Source organism: Scylla paramamosain, chromosome 25, assembly GCF_035594125.1.
Source record: "Scylla paramamosain isolate STU-SP2022 chromosome 25, ASM3559412v1, whole genome shotgun sequence".
NCBI lineage: Eukaryota > Metazoa > Arthropoda > Malacostraca > Decapoda > Portunidae > Scylla > Scylla paramamosain.
In genome coordinates this window covers 21410343-21422803 of record NC_087175.1, presented here as the reverse complement: position 1 = coordinate 21422803, position 12461 = coordinate 21410343, and the positions used below count along the sequence as shown (strand labels likewise).

General features: G+C 40.7%; 1 protein-coding gene across 9 annotated transcripts in view; it reads right to left on the bottom strand.

Annotated features, from left to right (window-relative positions):
• Nucleotides 1-606: 606 nt before the first annotated feature.
• Nucleotides 607-12461, bottom strand: part of LOC135113350 (poly(U)-binding-splicing factor PUF60-like) — a 30052-nt gene continuing 18197 nt past the window's right edge. For 8 of the 9 annotated variants that reach the window (XM_064028595.1, XM_064028596.1, XM_064028604.1 and 5 more), the window contains 6 exons: nt 11903-11983; nt 9364-9492; nt 7785-7955; nt 6913-7515; nt 6267-6456; nt 607-4928 (listed from right to left, as the gene is read on the bottom strand). In XM_064028595.1, the coding sequence (XP_063884665.1) occupies nt 4819-4928; nt 6267-6456; nt 6913-7515; nt 7785-7955; nt 9364-9492; nt 11903-11983 (1284 nt within the window). In that variant the 3' untranslated portion in view covers nt 607-4818. The remainder of the gene's footprint in view (nt 4929-6266; nt 6457-6912; nt 7516-7784; nt 7956-9363; nt 9493-11902; nt 11984-12461) is intronic. The other variant, XM_064028597.1, reaches the window with a different exon arrangement.

The window sequence follows — 12461 nt, the reverse complement described above, 5'->3', positions numbered from 1 at the left end:
TGTGTGGGCAATTATGCATCAAAATTTTGTATCAAAGTTACACGTCAAAATTTTGATGCAAAATTTTGACTTTTTTTTTTTTTCTTTTTTTGCGTGTATGGCCACCCTTAGACCTCTCACTTCTTCCTGCGTCCCTGTCCTTTTCTTTTTTTGCGTGTATGGCCACCCTTAGACCTCTCACTTCTTCCTGCGTCCCTGTCCTATGTTGTGCGCTACTGGCTGCCACTTACATGCCTTATATTACCATGGAAATTGAAGTCACTTGTATGTGGAGCATTACCAAGTCATTCCATCAACTTGTTGTAACCATTTTGTTTGATTATTATTTGTTTTTCATGGCGATATTATCCAAAGCTTAGCCTCACATTTTTAACCACTTTGCCCTCATAAAAAAAAAAAAAAATCATTCGGTTTTAGTGTTTTTCCAATAAAAAAAATATTATGCCGTCAATTAGAATCATGAAAACTGGAAATCCAAATAATTTCCCATAAAATTAATAGTATCAATTAATAGTACCAAAATACTGAAGAATGCAGCTTTATATACTAGAGATAGCAATTATTTGATCTATGACCCCCACTGGAACTTTCCAATAAAACCCTGGGGATAATATGTACTTTTATTATACATGTCATGAAAATGCAGTCATAGTAGACAAGATATGACAGATGACAACCAAGGAACTCAACACTGCTATGCCATGCCACCCTCTGCGCACTGCTGAATTCCACCCTTGTTTCACCCACTGTCCCGTGTTCCTCATGCCTTTCTTACTCCTTGCCAACTCTTGCTCCTCCAGATTTCCAAAGATGCTGCCTAGCTCTGTCTCCTTGGCTCACTACCAGGCAGCTGACATATCCCTAGGTTTGGGGACATTACTGTGAAGGCTTACAGTAAATAGATGAACAGTTACATGTACTTCTTTGTCTGGTGGTATTAGCACTGACCAATTGCCTGTGATTTTGAAACGCTTTGTTCTCTCAAAACAACTATTTCCACAGGCCATGCTGATGATTGTAAGTTCTTATATTTATTCAATTTTTCCCATTGAAGTATAATTCCTGTTAGAATCATCACCAAGACTATAAAAATACCATTAAATTTCACTGGAGCCTGTTAATAGTCGAAGTAAGACACCTTAACGTTTGAAAATGTGGACCAAGATCAATCGTCCAAAAAACCTCAGTACTGACATTTTTCAAACATTGATACAAGTTACTTTAGCCTTGCATTAAGAAAAATACATTTACAGAATTCAAAGCAACAATCAAAACACCGTTGTGTGTTTCTATGCCATGGCGACATAGTGTGTTACATGGCTTACTGTGGCAACATGGGAAACTGGACAGAATTGCATGAACTCCAAGCACCAAGCAACATGGTAAAGTTAAATGGGTCACATCATAATAGAGGCTTTGGCGCTGTGGGAGGGCTGAGGTGTCAAAGAATGGACTACACAGTGTAAATCTATATACTTACATGGTGTGTGACCTGCCTGTAGGTTTCCGGCCCCAACTCCAGCCACTAACATCCTGACAACAGACCTTCCATCGTATTCCATACAAAGCAAAATGTATGGACTGGGCTCATATTTATAAGTCAAGGAGTATTGCATTTTTTTTTTTTTTTCTAAATACTGAGTAAGACTTTCCTGACAACATAACTCAGTTATTTCTCATACAAACTGAAATATTATACATGTACTGTACTCAGACTTATCTCAGTCCTTGGTCACATTGAAGCATGGTATGTCTGTCTCTTTCTATGAAGTGAGTTATGAGTTTATCATCCTACACCTCTGTTATCTGATAAAGCCATTATTGCTCCCCAAACTCATAAAAGCAATGTAAACAGTGTACAGACACCATCCTTAAGTGGATAATTACTATGTAAACAAAGTGTGTACCAGCTGCAGGTTAATGGCTAGGTTAAGTATCATTGTACATATTGGTAACTACATCAAAAGCAAAGCTGACCCCTGAGTTTCCACATATATAATGCCACATAGTCAATATTTCCCTGCGAATACTAAACACTTGCACTCTCATAAGGACTGTTTTCAAAGGTCACAAAGATTAGGTTGCATTCACATGGGTGTTTTTACCATAAGTGGTATAGGATTCTTAAATACTATGAAAACACCCTTGAAAACCCAATAGCTTCCTGTTAAAGGTTGTTATGTATGATGATGAAATTTTGTCCTTCGTCATACTGGTTATCTAAACGTTTCCAAAATACTTCCTTTAACATGTAGTTACTAAAAGACTGAATTGTACTGCTGGCATTCTTGAACTATAGACAGGCTGAAAACAGAACAGTAATCTTTCTATCACTTCAACAAAACATAATTCACATTTCACAAACCCATAGCCAGGAAAAACATTGTTAGAAATTCTAGACAATGCGAGCCATTACTCATTTATGATAGACATTTTTTTTTTTATCTCCATATAATATTTCCATTAACTTTCAATTTAACATGAATAGCCTCCTGCAGTACGGGAGGAGGAGACAGCATTCTAAATACTGATGTCAAATCTTTTCTTTTCATATGAACACATCTCTGGAAGGACTGATGAATTTACTGAAGGAAGGGAAGGGAAGGGAAGGGAAGGGAAGGGAAAGGAGGGAGGGAAGGAAGGATGATAATCAGACACACTGGCATTTAAAGTGTCCTAAATAGCAAATTGAATAACCAACTCCTGCTTCTACCATGAATAACCAATCCTCAGTCCCCTTTCCACCCTTTTGCAATGATGTAGATAGAACACTTCATGGTTTATTAAGTGTTTGGCAGGTTCATAACGAGCCCATATTTTAAACAATTTTGAACTTTAAACAAGGACTACTTTCAAAGACTATCAAAATGATTAGTTGGGTTTTATGGATTCTTTGCATATTGCTGACACAGAGTTATTGTTGCTTTCCCCATTGACAAAGCAGAATTCTTGTTGAACTACTAACAGAAAAAATAAAATAAAATAAATAAATAAATAAATAAATAAATAAATAAATAAATAAAATTAATTAATTACACTACAGGCTGTTTAAAATCATCAGAACACCAAAATGTCTGATAATACAGTCCCCTTTCTTCCTGGACTGGGACAGAGTTGGTGGGTTGGGTTGGTTAGGTGCACCTCCCACCTTTGTGTTAAGTGCTGCTGGCAGGGATGAGGTGGGCTTATGCTGCTCTATAACAGGCATCTCAAAGGGAATAGGCAAGGCAGGGATGTTTGTAATATTTCATGGTTTAGTCTCAACTGATTCCATAGTAAGAATTCATTTCATAACTTGTCATACAGGCTTGGAATAACAAAATAATGTATGTTCCTTACTCACATCACATTCACGTTTCTTCAACTAAAAAAAGAAACTATCGTAGTCTGACAATAGACAAACAATGCGTACCACTTATGGACAAAAAGAAAAAAAACAATTTGGACAAGATGTATAATAGTTTACACATTTCCATAGCCAAGGAACATTGCCATAACAAAATTATAACCAATACAAAGCCTGCAATGTGTGTGTGTGTGTGTGTGTGTGTGTGTGTGTGTGTGTGTGTGTGTGTGTGTGTGTGTGTGTGTGTGGGTGTGTTGCATTGTTGGGTGCTGTCTTGTCTTCTCTTATCACGTGAACATGTGAGAGAGAAAGAATAAAATTAGTTGGGCATAATGATGACAATGACAACAATGATGATGAAGATGAGATTGCATGAATGTGGTAACCATGTAGGAATTGGTGGTGGTGAAGTGTAGCTTACTTAACAAAGGTAACAGAGGTGATAAGAGGTATTAAATGAGAGAATTAAGATAGATCAGAACAACAGAAATAAAGGACCAAGAATGACAGAACTACAATTGACGTGAGTTGATAGGACATGTGAGAGAAATTGCTGGATAACATAGATAACATAAAGGTGATATGAGGTACAGGTGTGAGAGAATGGAAATGACTGACTGACTGATAGCACCCACCCCAGTCCTGTCCCCTGTGTTTATGATATAAAAGATAATCTCTTCCCTCTTGAGGTGCTACAATCGAGTCATACTACTACCACTACTACTACTATTACTATTACTACTACTACTACTACTACTACTAAATGCTACTTCTACCACTACTCCTCCAGTTACTGAATGTAATGAATAGTCGGTCAGTGCTTGATTAGAACAGTAAGTTATGTCACAGGATGGTTAGGTAAGAGCCTTAAAACAAAGATGATGATGACAAGGTGAAGATGAATAACCTGTCTTGTTGAGGTGATCCAACTTAGTTAATTAAAGTGAGTGGAGAAGGAATGAATGGGTTAGAGAGAGAGAGAGAGAGAGAGAGAGAGAGAGAGAGAGAGAGAGAGAGAGAGAGAGAGAGAGAGAGAGAGAGAGAGAGAGAGAGAGAGAGAGAGAGAGAGAGAGAGAGAGAGAGAGAGAGAGAGAGAGAGAGAGAGAGAGAGAGAGAGAGAGAGAGAGAGATAGTCATAGGATTCAGAGGAAGAAAATGGAAGATAATATATTGAAATAAGTATCAGGTAAAAGAACAATTATCATCAGAATCCAATTAACAAAAATCAGAAAAAAATCTTAGAAATACATGAAAAATTGCATCCATGGTATTGTATGTATGGTATATTATTTCTTTCCCCTCTCACTCTCACTCTCTCTCTCTCTCTCTCTCTCTTTCTTTCTAAATATATATATATACTCGTATATGCATAATTTACACCAACATTCACACGTACACCTCGGTTTAGGAATAGTTCTGGGCACAACAAACACTCGTCCTGGCTGCTGCTGTTGTTGCTAAGTAGCATGGCATTATCCTGAGAGATCATTGTGATTATACATGTTCTGGTCATATAACTCAGCCTTCACTAACCGCCCGCCAAAATACCGTCCGTTGAGAGCCTCTTGAGCCGCTGCACTCTCTGGAAGCAAGGAAGATAATGTTACTATTTTTTGTTGTGTAATAAGAGCATCAGAAAATAAGGGAAGCTGCAAGAAGCTGCTGTGCTCTCTAGAAGCAAGGATGATATGAGTCACTGTTTTGTGTGTGTGTTATAGGTAATGTTTTGCTTTGCCTCTTTGTAGGATGCTATAAAGTTCCTAGCTCCTCACTTCATCCCTTTCAGATGCCTCTTACAACATGCAGGGAGTATAGTAGCTGTATTCTTAAGCCCCGTGACAATGTGAATGATGTGTGTATAGGTGTGTGGTGTTTTGTCTGGACCCTGTATGGAATTGCCAGCCTGATATATAGATAGATAGACAGAAGTTAGGACTAATAAATGGAATGTGGTGGTGAGAGAAGAAAGGATGAAGCAGTACTAGATTCTTCTTATATTTCAGTTACTACCTTCCTTTGAATGTATGAAAAACTGTAAGGAAGGCATCAACTGAAATGCAAAGAATATTAAAGTAGTTCTACTTCACCTTGTTTTCTCTCCCCACCACAATCCTATCACTTAATACTGTTGTTGATGGGTGATGGTTTAAATTTCCTGGGTTTTTTTTCATAAATAAATACCGAGTTAGGTCTATCAACAGGTCATTCATCAGTCATAATTTATAAATGTTTGGTTAATAAATTCTTGAAGTTATGAATAAAAGTTAAGATTTACAAGAACAAAATATTAAATATAAAACTTAAAGGAGCAGTGGATTAAAACTTATGAGTTATTTGAAAGGCACATGATTAATTTAGAAGCAGCTATGCATCTGTAAATACACATACAGCTAAGCATATATAAATAACAAACAGAACAGCTTCTTAATGTGGCTTCAAGAGATTAAGACCTTCATTATTCCACCAATCAATCTTCCTATTAACCCATCCCATCTCACCTCAGCCTCCATGTCAGCTCTCCAGTACTCAATCATCCCTGACTCTTACTTATAAACCATCCTTTCATACATCAACCTCCATGTCAGCTCTACAATACTCAACCATCCCTGACTCTTACTCAAAAGCCATCCTTTCATACATCAGCCTCCATGTCAGCTCTGTAACACACAACCATCCTTAAATCTAACTACTAACTCATTCCACTTGACTTCAGCCTCTATGTCACCTCTATAACATTCAATCATCCCTGACTCTTATTATTAACTCATTCCACCTTACCTCACTATATCCCATATCCCTCATCCTCCTCAGTAACCCTCCACTACTCCACAACCCTTCCACTGTTGCCTTACCCTCCCTGTCAACCTTTGCAGTAACACCGAGTCAATTCCTGCCATCTCCACCAGCCTCCTCTGCCTACCTGCTGGGCTGCCAAACTCCACGAAGATCTTGACCAGCACCTCTGCATCCTCCTCGTCACTCTGCTTCTCCTGGTAGATAATGACATGCCGCACCGAGCCAAACCGCCCACACTCCTCCGTGATCTCCTCCTGCAGCAGCTCGTCCACTTCCTCCGCACCCACCATGTTACGCAGGATCACCACGTTGGACTGAGGGGATAAAAAGGTGCTTGGTGACTGGCTTGTATCATTATGTTGGACTGATGGATTAAGTGTTTGGTGACTGCCTTATATTACATTGGATTGATGGTGAAATAAAATGGTGGCTGGTGACTGTGGCTTGTAGGGAGACACTGCATGGCTGAAGTTTACAACAAATTTATGAGCAAGCAAACTTTTGTACATTAGATTTAAATATTTTTGAGATTAAAATGTCCTTTGTCCAGATGTATGAATGGAGATCACATTTACAGATAAAATTCTTTAGTCACCTTCAAAAATATTGAAAATACACCAAATGACAAAAATTTATTATCTCCAGTTGCCCCAGCTATTTTCTATTCTTGAATGTTTTCTTAAGGAATTCACTCCAGCTTGTACATCTCAATAATTGAGCTGTGGATGGAGTTTTGTGACAAGACAAGCAACACCATCCTGTAGCCTCACCTCAGATTTCCTCATGAGTTTCTGCATGACAAGGTGGCGCGCAGACTGGCCCTTGATGGACATGGTCTCCTGCTGCTGCAGCGTCTGTGGCTCGTTGTCCTCCATCAGCTTCTTTGCCAGCTCCTCCTGGTGTGTGGGGCGCCGCTCCTCCACCGGGGGAATGCCTGGGGCAGGCCCTAGGAGGCCTGGGCCAGGGGAGGGGCCTGGTCCCGCCAAGCCTGCACCTCCAGGCACTGGCAGGGCTGTGAGGACTGTGGGGGGAGGCAGGGCAGCACTGCCAGCACCAGCCGTCCCAACACCCAGGCTGGGCAGGCTGGTCACCACACCCACTGGGGGCACGGCAGGTGTACTGCCTATGACACCCACAGGTGGGGTCACTGTGGGCAAAGCTGATGACAGGGCCCCCACAGTGCCCACAGGAGGCACGGCACCCACCACACCCACTGGGGGAAGCTGTGACACCGAGCCAGGGGAGCTGCTGAGCCCCTGCACCAGGCCGATAGCGTTGGTGGCCAGGGCGTCCATGGCCTGGATCTTGGCTGTGGCTGCCGCCGCCGCCACAGCTGCTGCAGTGGGCATCTGAGTGGGGGCTGAGAGAGGTCCCTGCAGGAAGACACACACAATGCTTAATATTCATTACCTCACTTGATATATGACACAGTATACTACTTAATGCCAAGTGAAGTACACTCCATGAAAATGTAATGCTTGTTTTGTTTCATGATTCTGTTATAACTCCTCTCTTTCTTACACACACACACACCCCTACCACCAACTTATATTCCTAGCAGTGTTCATGCACTAATTCTTCACTAATCATTCAACAAAGAGAGGAAGCCCTGGGCACCACACTCAAGTAGCCATGTACTCACGTAGAAGGAGCCTGGAGGAGTGATGGCCTTGCCCACCCGGAGGTACTGCCCCCCCAGGTCAAACAGGTTCATGGAAGCGATGGCTTCTTGCGCTGAGGTGGAGTTTTCATACTCAATGAAGCCGTAGCCCTTGTGTTTCCCCGGAGTGGAGCCTGGCGTCAACATGCATTGCTGCAGAAACATGGGACCGCAAGGTTAAGAATATTGCACTTTTGGTTTTCCAAAGAAAGTTATAACATGTTTATTGATTTATTTATATGATATCTATTATTAAGAAATCTCACCATGCAGCAACACAAAGGCATCCACTTATCTCAGTCACTACATATTATACTCTTATTTTTCTCTTCTCACCCCTTTCTCATACATACTCTATTCACTATCTATAATAATTTTCCTTGAAGTCTTCATGAACTGGTACTAAATAGTATCTTGCCTCATCACCTACACGCAACTGAAAAACACTGCCTTCTCACCCTGCCTAGCTATTCACATCAGACAGTTCACCTTCCTTTGGGAATGAATGCAAGGTAGGGTATAAAACTGACACCAAGCAAACACTAAACTCAAACCTTTCTATGTTGTTGAGCAATTGACAGCCTATATAAACATTCAAGAGAAGTGACTGTAATAGAGTTCTGCATATCAGTTGTATCTATGTCTCAGATGCCTCGTTACCTCCAGGGTGGCTCAAAGAAGATGGCCACACTGAAAGAGCTGCCACTGCTCTCTACCCAGACATTTTCTCCTTGATTGTTCAGCACCTTTATTCTATCATTTATACTTCCACATCTCCCTATCCAAAAAATTCTCTTCCTGGTTGTTCATACACTTTTAGTCTATCATTTATAAGTTCTACGTTCTGGATAATGTTTGAATAACAGATCAAAGAGTCCAAGACTAAAGGAAGGGGATGAACATGGACAATACAGAAGGCCTACATCCCCTAACCTCTATCTAAATATTGTAAATACTTATAAAAACTAGTATTTTGCCTTCCTTTTGAGTTCTGACTTTCTCTACTTATACAGATGCAACAGCAAAACATTTTGTTCTCCTGTTAACAAAACCCTTCACCTGAATCCACGAGAACGAGAGAGAGAGAGAGAGAGAGAGAGAGAGAGAGAGAGAGAGAGAGAGAGAGAGAGAGAGAGAGAGAGAGAGAGAGAGAGAGAGAGAGAGAGAGAGAGAGAGAGAGATAGAGAGAGAGAGAGAGAGAGAGAGAGAGAGAGATTAATAATCAAGTGATTCAAACTCATGTGAAAAAATTATTATACTTCTTAGTTGCTGCCTTGTTCTGGGGAAAAAATGAAGCAGGCAGTCTGGAACTCCCTGCCTGCTTCTACATTTCCTTCCTGTGACTTGAACATTTATCCTCCAAATTTGGATGACCTTTCAGATCTTTCTTTCAGGATTGGCACTCTCAGTAGGTCTTCTTTTTCACTTTTTTTTGTCATCCTTGGCCAGTGCCCCCTCTTACATATACAAAGTCCCAGCTGTACCAGTTGGCCACAGCAGGAGGGTGACCACTAAGCCACGTGTCCTGCCTGGCTGTCTCCCAACCACCAAATGTCCTCACCTTGATCTTGCCGAACGCCTCGAACACACTCTTGATGTCCGTCTCTGAGAGATCCTGGTGCACTGAGGCGATGTAGATGCGGTTGTAGTAGTTGGCTTCCTCAGTGATCTCATCAATGACAGTCTGGGCCTGTGGACACAACACAGCACCATAACCAGGAAGTGAACCATGACTCTCATGCTACACCACACGGAGGACTACTACACCTAGCACATAAGGACTGCCACTACTGCTACTGCCACAAGGGGAGGCAACAAGATTAACCTATTGCTTGCACTAGGGATGTTATTTACGGGCTAGTTCAGTTTGATTTAATGATTGGTGACAAATTCATAACTACATGTTGGTTTATTAAGTTGGATTTAAAGATTGAATCAAATGTCACAGTAATTAGTTAAGTTTACATACTCAACAAAAGCAACTCTGCAAGTATCATTTTATGTAATGAGTAATTAATTACAAGAGGATGAGGCAGCAAGAACACAGATTATTCATGTCTACCTACAACATTACACATGAACTTAAATAAAATCATTACAACTACAGACCCAATGGAGTAGTAATATGATTCCAGTGCAACACAAGGCAAGGAAGGTGAGAGGCTAATCAATGAAAGCTATGCAGACACACCAGAATGGAGGTGATGGGCAGCCTGAGAGCAATGGAAGCCAGAAATACTGAAGCATGAAGGAGCAGTAGGTGCCATGCCTTTTGCCTATTGACTGACACTGCATTCTTTGAGAAAGCCATTTTTTAGAAGCTTCAGGATGATGAGAAAGTATGTATGATTAAAAATTAAACTTTAAATCTAGCATAAAAGACAAGAAAAGTCCTTCAAGCAAGAAGAAGGTTTAAGATACTAAAAGCAGATGGAGTTCAAGTTTTTATTCTTTTATATTTTATTTCTGGATAGACAGATTTTCATTTCAAAAGGTCATGAACACCAAGAAGTTAGCTGGCATGTTCATCCTACAAAATTATGCATTTCCTTGAGAAAACATGTGCTAGTTAACACAGTCTTGGATGCCTTTCTGTTATTTAAATGCACAATAAATGAGGCACTGCCATATGTTGCAGAGAACCACAAACTAAAACATTAGTTCCCAAGATTTGCATGGCAAGGAGGGCAAAGATACAGAATAATCTTGTTTTAGACAGTGGCACTAAAAGAAGCACAACCTTCCAGATGAAACTGTGTCTCTCAGCTGTGGGCAACACTACTATAGCAGGTTGTAAGTAATAGAGGGATGACAGGCTCCTCACCTCACACCTCACACTACTTCCACTCACAACACCAGCCAACATGTGTATTCAGCACTACAGTGTGTGTGTGTGCGTGTGTGTGTGTGTTCGAGTGTGTGTGCAAGTGTGTGTGTGTGTGTGTGTGTGTGTGTGTGTGTGTGTGTGTGTGTGTGTGTGTGTGTGTGTGTGTGTGTGTGTGTGTGTGTGTGTGTGTGTGTGTGTGTGTGTGTGGAGACAATTCACTCAAAGCTCATTGCTGTAATTCTTGGCTGACATACATTTTGTCACTGACATTTCAATTGAATTTTCATAACTTCATAATTTGAAAACTGATAATCATTTAGATGAATTAATTCATGCTTCCATATTGATTTATTTGCTACTGGAAAAAAAAAAAAGACCCATGGCAGCACAACAGTTGAAGTACCTTAGGCACTGATGGAAAACTAAGACAAGGCACAAGCTGAGAGAGGACAATGAGAACATGATAGAAAGCGAAAAGCACCAGCAACTAAGGGAGAGCAGCATGTGCAGGCCATTACTGGAGAGCTGGGGAAGGGGTGGGCAGGAGGATGGTACAGAGACACTAACATAAGCCCCCCACACACACACACACTAAAACTATGGACTTCCTCACTTCACTAACACATGTGCATAGATCAAAACCCTTCTTTATTCACCTATACATAGCATGAGTATTCATCCCACAAGGTAGCACTTGGTAAACACACCCTGACACATCCCTCCTCCACCACACACACCAAGTACACTATCTGTCACTAACTCCTCAGGCCCAAGGGACAAGACAAATATATGATAATGCAGCAGTTATCTATTTACAGGAAGGAAGGCAGGAGTGGTGTGTTCAAGTACCACCTACACTCATCCAACAAGCAACAACTACCCTGGCAGTGAGTGAGTCGACAACAGGCACAGGTGGTGGATGGCGAGTGTCAGACATGAGGTGAGGTGAGGTGAGGTGAGGTGAGGTGAGGTGCTTGCAATGATACAGTCTCAGGTTGTAACAATGCAGTACTGACAGGTGACTGGAGAGGAGGATACAATAACACAACAGAGTACACAACACTCATCATCTCAGAGGTGTGACTATAAGGGAAATAAGTCAAAAAGAAAATTTAGCACTGCACACAATATGGAAGGCAAAACAAATTGATCTGAGTGAATCTGAATTTCGGTCCTCAAATTTCCTCTCGTGTGATCTGAACCAGTAGAGAACCATTACAATGGACATCATTTATATCATGAGAGAATTCATTAAAAAGGCAATAATACTTGCACTGTCTGTCGTCCTTGTCATGGTATGATGCTTCAGAAGTGCAACATCACAGGCACTGAGGCCCTGTGCTGTCGACCATTTCTGTCAATGGCAAGTGAACCATGAATTTCTAGAACATCTCAACACAAACGTGCCACACAACCGCATTCTTTTATTATTGTTTTGTTCTGTTCACTAATCATTACACTGAACTATGGTACTACTTTGTGCAGTACCTATTTCTTCAAACTTTCAACTAGGCAGGTGTTTATAGTTAAGTAAGTAAGTAAGTACTACAAATGACTGATGGGCAGGGAGAGCTGGCTGGGTGGGTTGGCTAGTCAAAATATTCAAGATGATGCAAGAGCAGGGAGCAGCAACTTTATATTTAGATTAATGAAGAAGTAACTTTCTACCAGCAAATATTCAGAAATCAACTGGATTCTCTACCAGAAGAAGTTTATAAATAATCAAAGCCAGATTTCAATGTAAACATCACATGAAACAGAAAATAGTTAATGGATTTATTTAGAGATGCAGGCAAGTAACAAAAAATATCTACTAAGTTTTAGACAAAATA